Source organism: Epinephelus moara, chromosome 13 (genome assembly GCF_006386435.1).
Source record: "Epinephelus moara isolate mb chromosome 13, YSFRI_EMoa_1.0, whole genome shotgun sequence".
Lineage (NCBI taxonomy): Eukaryota > Metazoa > Chordata > Actinopteri > Perciformes > Serranidae > Epinephelus > Epinephelus moara.
In genome coordinates this window covers 7,577,698-7,595,519 of record NC_065518.1, presented here as the reverse complement: position 1 = coordinate 7,595,519, position 17,822 = coordinate 7,577,698, and the positions used below count along the sequence as shown (strand labels likewise).

The following is a 17,822-nucleotide window of genomic DNA, read 5'->3' as shown; positions in this document are numbered from 1 at the left end:
TAAACTAACGGCCTCCTGTCATCAAAGATCTTCCTGGGACGCCCTCAGGATGAATAGACTCACTACCGCAAGCCCTATTTTTTCCCCGATAGTGCTACATTACGAACAACAAATCCATGTTAAAATCATGGATGTATAAGGCCCTGTTTTATCAGCTGGAGGCGGCTTTTTATAATTGTTTTTAATGAGAATGAAGCTTATTGCTTGCTATTTTTGCGTTGTTACGCACCTCGCATTTCTGTACTCCAGGCGCCTGGCGTTTTTGCGTGAGCGCTCTGAACTCAAGTTGAAAAGACTTCAACTCAGAGCAGAAAAACGCCCCACGTTATCTCTTTTTTCCCATTGTCCAATTGGATGATTTAAGAGGCGGGCCTTCGGTGGTCACGACAACAAGTTTACGGTTGGTGAACAATGGAGGAGAAACTGGTGGTAGCTGTTACTGGATGCTCAGAGCTATACGGCCTGAAGATAGATAGGTTGTCAAACTGCCCCCGAGTCATCCTAAAATATGTCTGAAAATAGCCAACATCATGGAGGAGAAGCTCCTGGACCAACTAGTGGTACTCCCCATGACCCACCCTCTTTTTTAGGGTCTCATGTACCCACACACATCTCCGTTTCCCTGTGCCCAACAAACTATTTACTCACAGCCTCTCACCCTCAACCAGAGCTACAGCAAGTACCCTCTGCCTTAACATTTTAGGAACTAGCTACTAATTACTGTGAAATCAAAAAATACAAAAACGGGAGATTAATTACACGGGAAGGTTAGGGTAAGGACGTGATGGGGTGGCTGCCTGGCAACAATAAATATTTTTACTAGTGGCATTCAATTTAGAAAAAGGCAGTGTGGTGCGCCTCGTGTTTTGCAACCAAATTCTGATAGTAAAACAAGTCATTTCACAGGGGTTGTGATGCTCAGAAAATGTATCTACTGATTTATAGATTTCTCTTTTGCCACGTAAGTTTATTGGGCAGCAGCTAATCATGTGACAGATAAAAGCACACTGTTTGACCACTATGAAATTTTGCCACTATGGCGCACTTCCTGTGTGCCTGGCTGACACTGGCAGGAGAGCTAGTTAATGTTAGTTCTAAGTAGCCGACAGCCACTAACAGCTAACAGCTACATTATGATGCATTCAAGCTCTATTCAGTAAAAATGAGTAACAGGTAAGTTAAGTTACTTTTTTATAATGTAGTTTTCTTTGTTTCCCTGACACAAAAATGGGGAATAAAAGAACAACAACAACAACAAAACATCAACCCAGAATTTTACAATCTATGCATCCCTACTTATTTTTGAGATTCTGCTGAAGGATATCTTTCAGAGTTTTTTCTGACATAAAAAACTGTATTTAACTTTTTTTTAACATGGAAGATTCATATATCTTTGTAAATAACACTACCTTTAAACAAGTGTGTTTAGACCTTAAACAGTGTTTTCCAGCTTGATTTCCATCCTTCACTGCAGAGCAGACAACTCGCTGCCCTCAGCAATGCATGAAGCAGCAATCTGCTTGATTACTTAACCACATTAGCGCTCATCCAATCAAACAATGGAGCACCAAATTGGGGCCCAAATCACGCCACAAAGCACACAGTTGAGCTATTGAATCAATGTGGCTCCACCTCCTCTTACATCACACTCCTCATGGCCCAGAATCCAGGATAACTCCAGAAATGGCCAATGTGGAATCCATCAGCTTATCACGTTCTTATCTTTGCACGTCAGGCCAGGTCTGCATGCCGCCGTGCAAAACCTGCTGATATTGCTTGTTCCTGTCAGATTTCTCCTACTCTTGCTCTGTAGGTGAAGTGTTTTTGGTGTAGGAGGGGAAATATTGTTGTTGCAATGCTCCCTGAGGCAACTGTAAATGGAAACCCCATTCTTTTGCAAAGGTGCCACCTTGACTTTCAGTTGCAGGTGCAAGTTGACATCAACAGTCTGCATGCAAACAAATTAAAGACACTTTTAATGCAGAATTCAGGACTTCAGTTGTGATTTTTGGTTCTGGAAATGTTCTGCAGCAAAGCACCATTAAAGATAGGATGTACCAAACAATAGGATCACTGCAACCAGGCGCGTCACTACAGTTTACAAAAACATTTTACAAATAGTCATGACACAAAGACATTCCTGTGCATATGACTCATGCGACTCTTGACAAAAACAAGCTGTATCTTTACATTACTTCTTAGATCATTGCTGCACGCTGTCTCGAGGAGGTTTGAGACAAAGCAAAAGTCAAGAAAAATGCAGACTTTCTGCTTTCTATTTCTCGTGCTTTGCATACTGGGCGTGAGCACTACTTTACAATCCTGTACCCAATAATCATATTGTTTATAAACATATTTCTGAAACGTGCTCTTAAGCCCGCCTTAGCCCCAGTTGAGCCTTTCATGTAAAAGCCACTACATCTGAGTCACAGAGCTAAGCTTCAGATTTTTCCTAAAAAATAAACACCCAGTGATCTTTGAAAGAAAAAGCCCGTTTTACAACACAACCTTCTCTTCTGAAGGTATTTCAAGAATGGTAAAAGACTTTTCTAGTCATTTGAATAAACAAAATATTTAGTTGCATGATATAAAAAATATTATTTTTGACTTGTTTTACAAGTTGTCGCTGTATTTACTTGCACAATCAAAGACGATCACAGCAATCTCCTTGCTCAATCTATATAACGTTAACCAAAATTAAACATGTTATTATCAGTTGTATTGGTACATACCAGGGGTCAGCTACCTTTGCTATCAGAAGAGTCATTTTTGGCTTTTTTTGGTGTTGTCTGGAGCTTTAATACATACTTGTGATTTATAATAAAGATAACGCAGTCACAAAGAAATCTCTCCGCTCGCTATTAAGTTGTCTGTTTTCCTCTGAGACTTTCTTTTTTGGATTTGGAATCAATAGCCAGCCTAGGGAGGATGACTCCACTGCTAACTAACTCACCAAAATCTGGGAGAAGGGACCAGGTCATAGACGTATGATGCACACTCTAGTTGACAGAATGGGGTTTTATTGAGTGTAGGGGTTACACATTTTTACAACTGGAAAAAGCCCTACAGCAATGAAAATCTAAAATTAAAATGTCGTAAAAATAACTGTTATTCATTTCCATATCATTTTTTGTGAAAGCCACAGAGGGCCACAGAGGGCCACAGAGGGCCACTGGAGACGGGCTAAAGAGCCGCATGCAGCTCCACAGCCGCAGGTTGCTTTCCCCTGGTATATACTGATGTTTATTTTCTATTTACATAGAAAAACAAGATAACATCTTAATATTTGCTTGTGTTTTCCAAATGAGCAAGAATCCTGTATGTCAGTGTTACTCAACTTATGTTCCACGGGCCAAATTTGGCTCCTAATTTACAATGAAAATAAGTTAATTCACACTGGGAATTGTTTTGTACTTTGAATTTAAAAAGAGGTGCCAGAGTGCATAAAAAGCATTCAAATACAGCTTGTTAATTTTTAAAAAAAAAAAAAAATGGACCCCCCCGACAGAGGTCCAGGCTAAGCCCTGAATGTCCTCAAATCCTAGAAACACCCCTGCGTACACCTGACCTGTGCAGAGCTGCTGAGACGTCATTTGCCTCTTGGCAAAGATAAATGAGAACAGCAAATGTTGAAAATTTGAAAACAGGCAATTTATTTATTATATATACTGATTAATATTAATGTTTGTTTCTTAACTGGCCCCTTGCCTCCTGTCAGAGTGGCCCCCGGGCAAAGCAAGTTGAGTATTGCTGCTGTACTGTATGTCACACCTGCCAACCTGAATACAAATCACAACTTGAGATATTTAAAAAAAAAAAAAAAAAAAAAAAAAAAATTTAATCAGGCAACAAACTGAACATTTTGTGATCCAAAAGGTTAGAAAAGTTAAAGAAAACTTGATGCTTAGCTCTGTGACTTGAATGTAACGGGAACACATGAGAAGTGCAAACACTCCAGCTACACATCTTATTTGAGGTGCATTCAGAACATACAGTTCAAATGAAATATGTGCACAGACCTGTGTGACGTAAAGGCTGTCTGTGCAAGCCCAGGCTGAGACAGAACGGATCTCATCCCCACTAACTTTCTGGTTAAACAGCAAAACATGGCTGTTCCCAGTGATACAATGTGGCCAAAGAATGGTAAAGACGAAAAGCTCGTCCTGACCAGGCCCGGAGAGCAACATGCACTTGTCTTTATACACCTGATGGACACGTGTTCTGTCAGGCAGACATGCACAGAGAGGTCTGACGACACTCTCACACTACCTGTCGGGGCAGTTTTTTGGCATTTGATTTGGTCTGTTTCACATGGCGGGAGGAATTATTGTACTCTCGCTCTCAATGGAGCTTTAGTTCCTCCAATTCTTCTCAAAATATGGAAGAACCGGCTCAAATGTTTAGTTTAAGTGCCAAAATATTACATGCTGCAATGTGCACAAGAGGACAAACAAGAGGGTCACAATGTTTTAGTTGCCAAAGATCAATGGGACAGTGGATCTCATGTGATAACTGTCTAAACTCTAAAGGGACAGATCCCCCAAAAATCCAAAATACATATTTTTCCTCTTACCTGTGGTGCTATTTGTCAATCTAGATTGTTTTGGTGTGAGCTGCCAAGTGTCTCCAATATAATGAAATTGGTTGTGCTCGGATTGTGGTGCTCAAAGTGCCAAAAAATACATCTATAGGAATGTCTCTTTCCAGAAATCATTCAATTATTTTCTTTCTACCGAACTACAACCGCCGACTGTATCATTGCACAGAAGGAAGCATGCATCTACAGCTCACTCACCTAGCACCACTGAGCTAGCTAACGTTACAGCTCAGCCGAAGGAGGAAGGAATTCAATTCAATTTTATTTATAAAGCCCAACATCACAATTCAAAAATGGCAGAAACCTCAGGAAGAGCAACTGAGGAGGGGTCCCTCTTCCAGGACGGACAGAGCGATAGATGTCATGTGTACAGAAGGAGGTGTGCATCTACTCATGGGTGGGACGCTCGTGCCTGTGACAGCAGGTGATCATGGATGTATAAAGACAACTGGATACAGCATTCGAGGCAGAGCCCCAGTCATTTCTGAGAAAGCTGCTCAGTGGCTCATGAAGCCAAAACACATTTGACTTCCCAAGTATAAAATTACCCAGATCTTCCGCATTGCTGGACCCATACAGCAGGCTCTCTACAGACTTCCAGTTTAACGCTCCACTGACTTGAATGGGTAAAAAATGATTGTGTGGCTCCTCCATACTTTCGAAATGTTATTGAAGTTAATGGATCAAATCCTGATAGTGAAACGCGTCAATTCACATGGGTTGAAACCCCTAAAAAAAATGTATCCACTGCAAAGTGATATTTCTGAATACTGAGGTGAGGTATTTTATTTTATTAGTATTACTGATTTATTTCTTTATCTATTTTCCTTCTCTGACCGATATCTCCTGTTTTGTTCTCATTTCATCCTCTACTTAGTAGTAAACTGTAATTTGTTTTTTCTTTTAATTGGTATTTATTTTGCTTTCTCTAACTAAGATGTATTCAATATATTGTGTGCTTTAGACGTTTTGTCTGGGAGAGCTGGGTCTCGTTCTTGTGGCTACTTTGTTTTTGTGTTTGTGTTAAAAGCTAAAGTAAAAATATGGCAAAAAAAAAGTATCTACTGATTTACAGACATCTCTTTCACTATGGGGAAAAGTCTTGACGCGCCCAACTGCATCCCATGACGGACACAAAGTTATAATCCCACTGTTTGGCCAGTAAATAATTTGGCTTCAAAGCCCAGGGCACTTCCTGGGGGCTTGCGTGAGATGTAAACATTAATGGCGTCCTCCTTGGCTGAGCTGTAATGTTAGCTAGCTCAGAGGTGCAATGTTAGCTAGCAGTAGATGCTTGCAATGATACGGTTGGCAGGTGCAGAAAGAAAATAGTTCCTACATGAAACTGCTCACAACAAGGTCTGCGAATTATCTTGAGTAACCGAGTCATGATTTCTGCAAAGAGACATTGCTGTTGAGCTTTTCAAAATGTATTTTTTTGGTACTTTGAGCATCACAAGCCAAGTGCCATCTAGCTGCATTATATTTGAGATAAGGCAGACATCTCTACGGCCGATATCTCCAACACTCGGCAACTCACAGCAAAACAATCTAGACTAATAAATAGCACTACAGGTAAGATGAAACATATGTATATTTGATTTTGGGGTGAACTGTACCTTTAAGTTATGAAAGATTTATTGGACATGACATGTTCAATATTCATTCTGGAGCTAAAGAGAGTTTCTTGTCATGAGTACAGACACATTGGTGCCACAAACATCACCACAAAACAAAACAGGTCTGAATATGCAGTCAAGTACGCCTTCCTGCAACCTGCAAAGTTAACTATAACCAAACTTCCCAATCCCAACTGGATTTGTCATCCACTTACTAAACTTAATATCCCAGCTGAGACCAAAGAACAGCCTGCATACCCTGGATATTAAGTGACCTACATTTGGGGCTAATTGCAAGTTCTGCACATTACATATGCACACACACGCCAACTGCATGGCAGGACTGGCACTAAAAGCTCTAAAGCCCTGCTTGTTGGGAGTCAGGCCAGACCCCCTCACATCACCATGGAGATGGCCCTCCATTGTGGGGTGAGAATTAATGCACTTGAGGGGTCCTGGCACGTCTACAGTTCTGGGGCTCATTCATGCTTCCCAGAGGAGAACTAGAAACACAAATTATAACCAGTATGCAGGAATTCATATATCTGATTGTGTTCAAGTCAAAGAGAAACCTCCCACTAAAACAACAAACTGGTAATTACAGTGTTAGGATGCACACACAGTCACTGGGTATACTGGGAGAGGCTGCAGCCATTACATGACTCAAAGTGCCACACACAGAAAGACATCACACACTTTCTCCTTCACAACTTGTAACCTTGCAACAGGTGCAAAAGACAAGGGCGGTGAAACTCACCTGAAACCAAAGTTTTCTGTCCTTTATATTCAACAAACTACATCCAACAGGTAAGCAGGCTAGACGAGATATATATTCGCAGATGTTTCATGGTTTCCCTGCGGTGCGGTTAATCACAATTCCCAGGATCGTCACCGGTGCTGGGGAAACCAGGTAGCAGCTGGAGGTTTGGGAGTGGCTGGCAGCTTTCGGATTAACTCCTTCCTCTCCTCGGAAGAAGTCACCCAGCCGACACTACCTGTTTGTAACCTGTTCTCGTGTTACATCATTGGCTGTACACGGTATTTTACAAGCCCCAGAGCTGATAACAAACCCTCCTCCTGTTTGAAACACACGCTACAAAGCTCCAGCTCTTCCTGAACGCCTCACCAAGTCAACCGACAGCATGTTCAGAGATCATTTCAAGTATACATACCCGGGGAAAGTGACCACACACACCCGCAGAAACTTTCGCTGACCAAAACTGAGATCCTGAATCAGCTGCTTTAACCGAGGTATTCAAGAAACACCTCTTTTTTGGCCCATTGAAATGGCATGAAGGGGACGGCCGGCTATTCATATGCTGATGAGCTGGCACAGATACTGTGAACTCAACCAATACGGTGATCCAAGTCTGGACTTTCTCTGCAACAAGTGTGAAAATCTACAAGTGATTCAGTCTTAAGATGTCTAAAATCTGATCAAATCAAACCCTTCTCATCAGTGATAGAAAGTAATCAAGTAGATGTACTTAGATACTGTAATTAAAGGGGAGTTTACACATTAAAGGCTGATTAAAAAGTCTCTAAAAGTTCTACTGTGTTTGTCAAGGGTGTACCCATGAATTCAGCAATGAGGGGACCAAATCTACCAGGGGGTCTGGGGGGCCAATTCAAAATGAGAAAACTTGTTTCCCATTATATTATTTATTATAAGCAAGTACAACTATATAGTATACTACCCTAAAACTTCAATTAAAAGCCCTGTCTTAATTAAACGCCCTGTCCCCTTTTACTAGCACGGTGTAGCTACACATTCTGATAAATAAACGCCTGTCTTGATTAGAGGCCTGGTCTGGTTCTCAAGCAGTTCACTTTTTAAAGTTCTCAAGCGGGTTGTTGGCTTCGTCAAATTATGTGTCGATTCCTCAGTTACCCTGTAAGTCATCAGCCCTTTTTAAACAGGAATTGTGCAAATTTGCAGGAAAGCCCAATCAGTCTTTTTTCAACATTGGCAGTATAAAAACAAAATCGGGGAGTGCAGCAAAATGCCACCTGCCTACTTTTGTTTATACAGAATGCGCCTTTTTCGGGGCAATGGGGGGCGTACGCAAGTAAGAAAACGTGTAGCTCAGCGTGTGACGTAAACAGTGACGTGGGAGGGAAGCCGCGGCTGGTCAGTCCTTCGGCGATTCTCACGTAAGTCGGCCCGTTCTTCACTGTTCCCGTCATCTGACGGTTAATGGCCTCTTCGTTTGCGAGGGCAAGGAGGGCGCGCAATTCCTTGTCTCCCCAGTTGCTCATCTTTACAGTGTCTGTCAGGTTTGTTGTTCCCTCTTGCTACTAGCTGCTCGCTAATTCCTGCTATCAGCTGTTTCCTGTTTATCCACTGCCAGTGGCTCGCAACAGCTCCTGCCACAAGTCATCAACAACCCCTCCTGTGGTGGAAGGCTGCCTCGGTCTTTATAAACCTAAAAAGTTGTGCTAATATGTCTACCCTACGAGGTGGAAAATTGGGCACCTCGGATCAACTCGCCAATCTGGCTCTGTGTGTCTAAACGTTCGCAGCCTGCCTGCAAAATGGCCCAACATTGGCGGAAAATCTGGCAGTGTAAAAGGGGCTACTGATATTCCTTTAGTCCATAAGCGTCCTCAGATCAAAAGAACCAAAAGGGTTTTCATAAAAAATCAATCCCAGTTGTGAGTGTTGTTTTAACAGGATAAAGTTTTGTCTGTCTGCCGAGTAGCGTAATCCTCGAGTGCTGTAACTCTCTGTCTCTGACGCGCTGTCTGTCGGAGCTAGATCAAATGAATGATTCATAACTGATATATTATCTGAAGCCTGATTTTTATACAAGTAATATTCATACTGGTTTAAATAAACAATGTTTGTATTTCCTGATCTTTACTGAGCAACAGTTCTGTGTGGAAGGAATTAAAGGCCTGTCCCAAATATGGGCCTGTTGATTTAATTGATTTAGGCAAATAAAAATAATATAATTGAAGCTTTACGGTATCTGAATGTGCAATAAATGAAAGCTTGTACTGTCTATATAAATCACACACATAAATGACAAATGACACCTTGCTCTGACTTCACACGAGCTTTCTGACAAATATAATGATGTAATAATAATATGCCATTTGCTCAGGCACAAGGACAATGGAATTATTGTAAGTGTTGTTGTTCACTGGGTGAATGTAAGATAATTAATTACAGGTAACACAGAGACCACACAATAGGGCTGCTACGAGCTCCCTTCTTTACACTGCCTTTGTGTGTGTGTGTGTGTGTGTGTTTTACACAGAACCAAACAACTGCAGCATTATGCCACTCCAGTGTGGGACTTCAGATAGCATGCCAGCACCACAGAAGCAACAGAGGCTTGCGGTTGTGATGTGTAACACTACAGCGCTGACCTCTAGTGTGACACATAACATAGGTGTTGGCAGCACTTTCTCAGATTGTGGTGTCTTAGGGTCTGTCATAATAGCGTGCACTGGGGCCTGTTATAACTACCTTATGCCACTGTTCCCTGACTTCACTGTCTTCCAAATTTGTGGACATTTCCACATGCTGTTCTTCTTTGAGTTAGCTGCTAACTGCTTCTAGCTGCTTTTTAAATCTCCTGGTGGTGATCACACACATAACACGTCGTCAAAACATCATACCTGTTCCATCCCTGGTCCCGTCCTGCTGGCTATCATTTTTATACTAAAAAAATTTACATTAAAAAAGTCTTTTGGTGCTCCAGAAGGAGTTTACCTCAAGCGATAGTCGAACACTAATAGTTGAAATAAAAGAAAAAGCTGTCGGTGTGAAGTAAAGAAGAAGTGAGCTTACCAGACTCTCTGTGGCCCGTTCCTCATCTCTGCTCACGGCTAGCATGTCAAGACTACTGTGGCTGCCTCTAGCACAATAGATCTGAGTCTCTAAACAAACTGTTGAAGGTTAAGCTGCATTGTGGGTAATTTAGGCTGTTTGTTTTAAGGAGGAACAACAATGTGTGGAATAAAAAGACACAATCGCTGATTCTTCTGCATCAGTTTTGATCACACCGTAAACTCACTGAACTCTTGTCAGACGAGTGTGTGGAAAATCCCTCTTGGTTCTTTTTGCAAACGTAAATTGTTTTATTATTCTTTGTAGTATAAATCTGAAGTACTTTTTCTTTTACCAGCTCCATTTAATACTTCTTATACTATTCAGAGGAAAATATTGTAGCATATTTTTTCTCCACTAAATTAATTTGACAGACTTTTTGGAGTAGGATTTTATAGACAAAACATGTAATGCATTTAATAGATTAAAATACCTAACAGCAGTAATTTAACTCTAACTTTGAGAATAAAGGTTTTAATATAATGGATCACATTTTGTAGTGTTCAGTTCACACCTTTATGAATTCAAGCCAACATGGATCTGCTCTGCTCATAGGTTTTATATTTCAGGAAGAGCGTATTTAAAGTCAGGATTTCATCAATAAAACAATAAAAACAGTGGTGGTACATTCACTTGTATTGGGCTCAAGTGCAACTTTGACTAAATGACACTTTAGTTGTTATGTATTTGTCACCAGTGGTCAAAATTCCCATCCACTGAAACTGCACAGAACCCCAAAGTGTAAATCCCCTTTATTGTGTTCACACTTAATGAGCTTCACCACAAAAATGCTAATAACTAATGAAAGTAAGATGAGCTCTGGTTCTCCTGAGAGCAGGAAATGAAACCGTTAAGACATTATATGATGATAACTTTAGCTGGACTGAGATTTCAACTCTGCTGCAGCACTGTGCACATGAACAAATGAAAGGGGTCCCTCACTTTCTGGCCATACAGCTCCCTGTCATATGTGTCATCGCCTCCTGAGAGGACATCACATGTTGGTTTACTGCACCTTATTCTTCATTCTGTTTAACTTAGACCCGTTGTCCTCGTTCGTGGACACTTTTTTGTGCCATCTAGTGGTAGTAAGAGCACAATACACTAATTCACGTAAAAACAAGATGGCAGCCATCTCTGCAAAGTCAGTTTACAGTCGATCCCGACACAAAAGTGGACAAGGTCCAAAACCTGATCAAATGGTTTATGGTTATTCATGATTATTAGTTTTTTATTTGTAGTTTGATATGACAACAAATTTGACCAATTTCAGCAACAGTAACAAGCTAAGACACTGTTAATTAGGAAGTACTTGTTTGAAGACACTGGAACTTTATAATTTAATTTGTGTGTGTCTGTGACTTTATTATTGTTGATAATGTTTAGTTTTTTATACTTATCAGAACTACTAATCTCAAATAGCTCGGAGAAATTAAAATTACAGTCCAAACAAAAGTTCGGGTCTCAGGAGGATATGTCGATAGGTAGAGGGAAATTTAGTTTTATTTAAATAAACAAATAAATAAAAGATTCTTAAAAAGAATCTGGAAAAATACTACTCTGTGTGTCATAACATCCTCTCTCCCCTTTCTGTTAGATACAGATTTATAACCCCCTTGAAACACAGGTAATCTCCATTTCACTAATAATGCTACTACTAACTGGCTTGGTACGTGATGATTTAAATACAGGGGTGGGCACAGGACACACATCACCCTCAATATTTAGTACATGTACATTTGTCCCCCCCGAATAAAGACACAAAAGTAGCAGAGGACTTTTGCTTTGACAAAATCAAAGACATTTACACTGTACATTAATGCAGACAATTCAGAAATTGGTGCTCGAAACTTCAACAGAATGCAGGAAATTAAGTTTTTGATGATCTACATGTCCAAACCTGTGTCCTATTATATAATCAGGAATACGCGTGCAAACATTGACCCTTCTTGTGAGAAATGTCATCACACACCTGCAACGCGTGCACATATGTTTTGGTCATGTACATCACTGCATAACTACTGGACTGTGATTTGCAATACTTCGTCTAAGGTAACTGGGACACTTATGGAGCCTAATGCAAGGACAACTCTGTTTCTCTCAGTTGCCTTTGCCTAAGTTTGGAGCAGATCTTTTAGCTTTTGTAACATTGGCTAGACGTCTAATATTAATGAGATGGAAATGGAAATGGAAATGGAAATGGAAAAAGAGATTGTCAGTCATTTAGAAAAATCTGACATACATTGAAAGGCTCTCCCAGGAAATTTAAGCAGATGTGGGGGCCGTTCTTTGCCTATGTGGAGAACATTACCTTTCCAGCTGTCCCTGAAAAATATCCCACTTAATCTTGTCTATTTTTTTATCCATATCTTTACTCTGACACTGACTTTAAGGGCAAGTTTATTGTTTACTGTAATAAGTGAAAGTAATTGTTCACTGGAGCGTAACTGCACCGTTTTACATGATCAAACTGCGCCCTCTGCTGGCTGTAAAATCACATTGACACATTTTGATCTCATGCTTGAGTAAGACCAGCACAGAGTGATGAATGAAAACAACACACAAGTAAAATTAAAAAGAAAACCTTACCTGCTCAGTGGGAGGTTCATCTGGAGATGAAGTTTGTTCTGCGGTTTGATTTTTCTGCTCGTGCTTTAATGTGTCATCTGGAGCAACAGGAGCAGGCGGCTCAGGAAAGGTGTCAAACTCTGGGATGTTTATCTCTGGTATGGTGTCATATATGGGTGAACTAGGGGGTAAAGGGAAGTCCATATCCTCATTTTCATGTAAAGTCTGTTGTGCTTTATCATCCTGCAGTGAGCTCTCTGACTGTCCATTTTTGACCTTTGGCACAAGATGAGGTTTTGTATACAGTTGCATGATGTCAGTATTTGGAGGTTCAGAGGGAAATGAACAGCCTTCTGTTGAATCATGTGTTTTTATGTTATCCTGACTGTTTGAGGAGTTCCTGGTGGTTTTTCCATCCTTCAGAGTCTCACAGGGCGTCTTCACATCTGGTATGTTCTCACAGAAACCAAAAGTGGAGAACCTGTACGTCTCTCGTGAAGCATCCTGAGCTGATACGTGGGTCACTTTACGTTTTGTTACATTAGCCATATCCACTGGCTTACTGTTAGTCGCACGCTCATCTGAATCCAGCTTATCAGGTCTAGGAGGGTCTTCAGTAACTGATGGGAGCTCCTTCACATACTGCGCAGGGACATAAAAAGGTTTGGCGTTCTGGTCTTTGCAGACGTGCCACCAGTGTTCATTGGTCTTGGAGACCAGGATGTAACTTTCATTGGGCTTAATGGACACAAGGCGACCATCCTTCGCTGTGTACTCAAATGCATGTTGCACCAACACCAGCTCCATGCTCCGGTGCACCCGTGTGGCCTCTGTGCTACTGCGGATACAGCGTTAACATCTTGGAGCTGCAAATAGAGGAAACGTGAATTTGGTGTGGCCTTTAAAAAGCAGTCATAAATGTCAGTCAGTGGCTCTCAGCTCGCTGTCACACACTTCCACCTATGGACACACGCTACCTCTTTTCACCTTGGACCCACATGCAGCGTTAGCAGAAGGGACCCCACCCTTCTTACACAGCAGAAAGTCACTTTTGTTTATATATCCCAATAAGACAAATCACACAGCAAGATTCCCAGACTTATAATGACTCTTTGTGTTTATTGTCGTTCTGTGTCTCCCTGTAGTCGTTTTGTAGTCATTTAGCATCTTACTGTAGTTGTTCTGGGTCTCTTCGTGTTCATTTTGCATCCATTTGTTGTCATTTTGCAGCTCTCTGTAGTCGTCTTGCACCTCTTATGTGGCCATTTAGCATCTGTTTGTTGTTTGTTTGCATCTCATTGCAGTTGTTTTGGGTCTTTTGTAATAATGTTTTGACTCTTTGTAGTCGTTTAGAATCTCTTAATGGTCATTTTGTGTTTCGTCGTAGTAGTTTTGTGTCTCTTGTCATTTTGCTTCTCCCTATAGTTGTTTTTTGGTCATTGTGTTTCTGTTTGTTGTAATTTTGCATCTCAATGTAGTTGTTAAGCATCGCTTTATTGTAGTTTTGTGTCTCTTTGTAGTAATATTGCACCTTCTTGTAGTAGTATTGCGTCTATTGTCATTTTGTGTCTCCCTGTAGTCGTTTTGGTGTCATTTAACATTTAATTGTGGTTGTTTTTTGTCTCTTTGTAATAGTTTAGCATCTCTTTTTGTGTCAATTCTGCATCTCTTTGTAGCAGTTTTGTGTCTTTGCATCACTTGGTGTCATTTTGCATCTGTTTGATGAGACAAAACGAGACAAGACCAGACCAGACAAGATGAGATAAGATAAGATGACCAGACCAGACTGCAACAGCTTCACACAGCAGGCTGTCAGGAAGCTGAACTCTCCCCCCTCCACCTCCATCAAACTCAGACTATTACTGCAACCTGAACTCCCTTTTTACAGTTTCACTACATCTGCTAATTACTCATCCCGTGGATGAAACATTTACTTCCACATTTGTAGATTTACCCCACATACCTGTGAAGCTGTATTGCACTATCTATTCCATTTGCACAATAATGATTCATTGCGTAATTGGTAATAATCGTTCACTGCCCTCATACTGAAGTCGCTGCGTGTGTGTTTGTCATATGTCTGCCTTTTTTAACTGCAATTTTATTACTTATATTTACTATTTACTTTTCACACTTTTTTCTATTATTTTGTTTGTGTACATGTTTACACTGAGGGTGTGGGAGAAATGGTTTTTCAATTCTGTCTATGGCCTGTACATTTGGCAGACTTGACAATAAAGTTGACTTTTGATACGATACGATACGATACGATACAATACGATACGATACGATACGATACGATACGATACGAGGATCAAATTGTATTTTCCTGAGGGAAATTAATGTGCAGCAGTTGCAGTTCAAAGTAGGAATGATTGCAACGGCTTTTGTTAAAAGGACATTGTGTAACATTTGCAGTTGTTTATTGGCAAAAATTGATGTCTGCATTCATAATTATGTCATCATTGGTGTATCATTACCTCCACCAATAATCTGACTTATTCTCGTAAAAGGAGAATTTCGGATTTGTTTGTACATTGTGCGGGCAAGTCGACTGGGGGGGTTCCATAACGTTCCGGCATCTTGAGAATTCATCACGGGAGACGGAATCCTTGTCGCCAAGAAAGCGCAAAAGGGAATCAAAAATGCAACGTGACCGGCGAATTCAAAAAACGAGGGTCAACATCGGGGTAGCCTTTCCCAGGTGGAGAGAGCTGCTGAAGGAGAAATGTAATGCAATCACAGCTAACAGCTAAAAGCGGCGCTAACAGCTGTCAGCGCAGTGATGCGAGGAGAGGGATGAGGTTGAGGTTGAGCCACTTGTCAGTTGTCAAAAGACAAGACGTGATTGGTTTGTTTCAGTTTACACCTGCCCCAACCACAAAGTATCAGATGACATGGTTTCATCAGTGTTATCATAGCTTTTTGGTACACAGGGGCTACCGTTGTTGCAATACACGTTTGAAACAGTGAGGCGCTAGAGTGCGCTATCTGTTTGAATGCAATATACGATTTCAACGTTAGATGGGAGAAATTCCTACACGCTGTGGCTTTAAGATAAGATACAAATTGATACGGTACGATGCAATACGATACAATACGATTCAATACGATAGAATAAGCTAATTGAATTTTATTTTCCTGAGAGAATTTATCGTGCAGCAGTTGCGGCTCAAAGTAGGAAAGAGTGCAAATATAGAGTGTGAATCTATTAGTATCAGTATTAATCGTTTTGTGTGTCCTTGTGGTCGTTTTGCATCAGTTTGTTGTCATTTTACATCTCTGTCGTCTTTTTTTGTCTCGTTAAAGTCGTCAAATTTGACTGTCAATCAAGAAATGTTAACAGTCACTTCAAACTGACCCCTGACCCCTTCTGCCCCTGTGCCTGGTGGAACCCATCACGTAACGGTTACACTGCGAAATCATCATCCGAATGCTGACTTACAAGAAAGTTTAATTCAGATTGGAGTTAAGTCTAGTTGAGGTAAAAGCTTCTATTTCAGTGCACAACAACAGACAGGAAGTCTCTTCCATTCGCTGCAAAACGGCGTCAACTTAAACTTACAGACAGACAGACCACTGAGGCAGCAGACTGAAATCGCTTAGCCGCAAAACAGGAAGCCTGCACCAACCTCAGCTCACATCAGTGCGACGTCACCTGGCAATCTCAGTTTGCCTTATCAGGTTATAGTTTATCCATGAATCACTCAGAGTGTTTACAGCTCTTTGTTGTCTCCTAAGAAACACACAAACAAACAATGTCATGTTAGCAGCTGTTATTTTAGCTGTATAATAGCTGAACGCTGAAATGTTGTGTTTCTGTTGTGGCCATATTGTTGAATAGTAACATTTACATTTTATTTTAAACAAGTGTAAATGAGCTTATATGTGTTATAAAAGCATGTGTTCATATAAATTGTAAAACTCATAGAAAAATGCAGGATAAAAGAAAATGCGTAAAATAAAAAGATAGCTAACATGGGAAAAAAATTACTTTCCTAAGCTAGGACTCATTTCCAAGTTAGATTTAACTCATGATACATTGAATTTGGATTCAGAATCATTTACAAAAGGAAGGGTAAGTCAAATTTATAAGTATACTCTTTCAAGGTAAGAAAAACTCAACAATGAGAGAAATCAAATCCTGTACTCACATACCCTGAGGTGAATCATAATCCATCAACTTGCCTGATTGTGTTTCCAAAAGTCTCCCGTCACTGGACGTCTGTCAAACAACCTTGAAGCAGTTTTGTATCTGAAGAGCTGGAGTCACAGAGCTCAGACTGCAGCGTCTCTGCTCGGCTCGCTTGCGATTATTTCCTGTTCTGCATGAGTGTCTGCTTCTCTACTGAAACAGGCAACTGGTGATACATTACAGCACTAAAGCCGCAAGAAATGGGAAGTCTAACTTTAACCATACTTCCCAACATATTCTTGATATTTATGCGTTCTTTTTATGGCACCTCACTGACAGGGAGTGGACTGGAAAGAGTGGCGAGGCCATGATTCATTTCAACATCACAACACAGTAATATTACAAATGTAACAAACTTGTTTTTTAAAAAAGAGGCAGTTACATAAATGCATGTTGACATTAAAGCAGATATGTAGTTGTGATTTGTTCTTATTTTAAGCAGATGCTAGGCACGAGAAAACATTAAGACTGTAAAAGCACCAGTTTGTATATTATGTGTTTGTTTGTATGTATATCTATTACTGCTGTCAGCTGAGCTCTGCTTCACCATTTCACATGTGTGTATGCCCCCTGCTGGATTTACAGGTCAAATACAATCCTCAATTCTGCATTTACACTCATAACTAATAGGTACACCCTGCTAGTACCAGATTGGACCCCGTTTTTAATTCTTGGTGTCATAGACTCAACAAGGTGCTGGAAACATTCCTCAGAGATTTTGCTCCATATTGACATGATGACATCACACAGTTGCTGCAGATTTGTCGGCTGCACATCCATGATGAGAATCTCCCGTTCCAGCACATCCCAAAGGTGCTCTATTGGACTGAGATCTGGTGACTGTGGAGGCCATTGGAGTACAGTGAACTCATCGTCATGTTCAAGACACCAGTTTGAGTTGATTTGAGCTTTGTGACATGGTGCGTTACAAAGCTGCTGGAAGTAGCCATCAGAAGATGGGTACACTGTGGTCATAAAGGGATGGACACGGTCAGCAACAATACT

At 40.7% G+C, this 17,822-nt stretch overlaps 1 protein-coding gene across 1 annotated transcript in view; it reads right to left on the bottom strand.

The window, feature by feature from the left end:
* LOC126399664 (rho GTPase-activating protein 27-like) overlaps nucleotides 1-13,483 on the bottom strand; it is a 43,431-nt gene extending 29,948 nt beyond the window's left edge. The window contains exon 1 of the mRNA XM_050059811.1: nucleotides 12,644-13,483. Within this exon, the coding sequence (XP_049915768.1) occupies nucleotides 12,644-13,429 (786 nt within the window). The 5' untranslated portion in view covers nucleotides 13,430-13,483. The remainder of the gene's footprint in view (nucleotides 1-12,643) is intronic.
* Nucleotides 13,484-17,822: the final 4,339 nt, after the last annotated feature.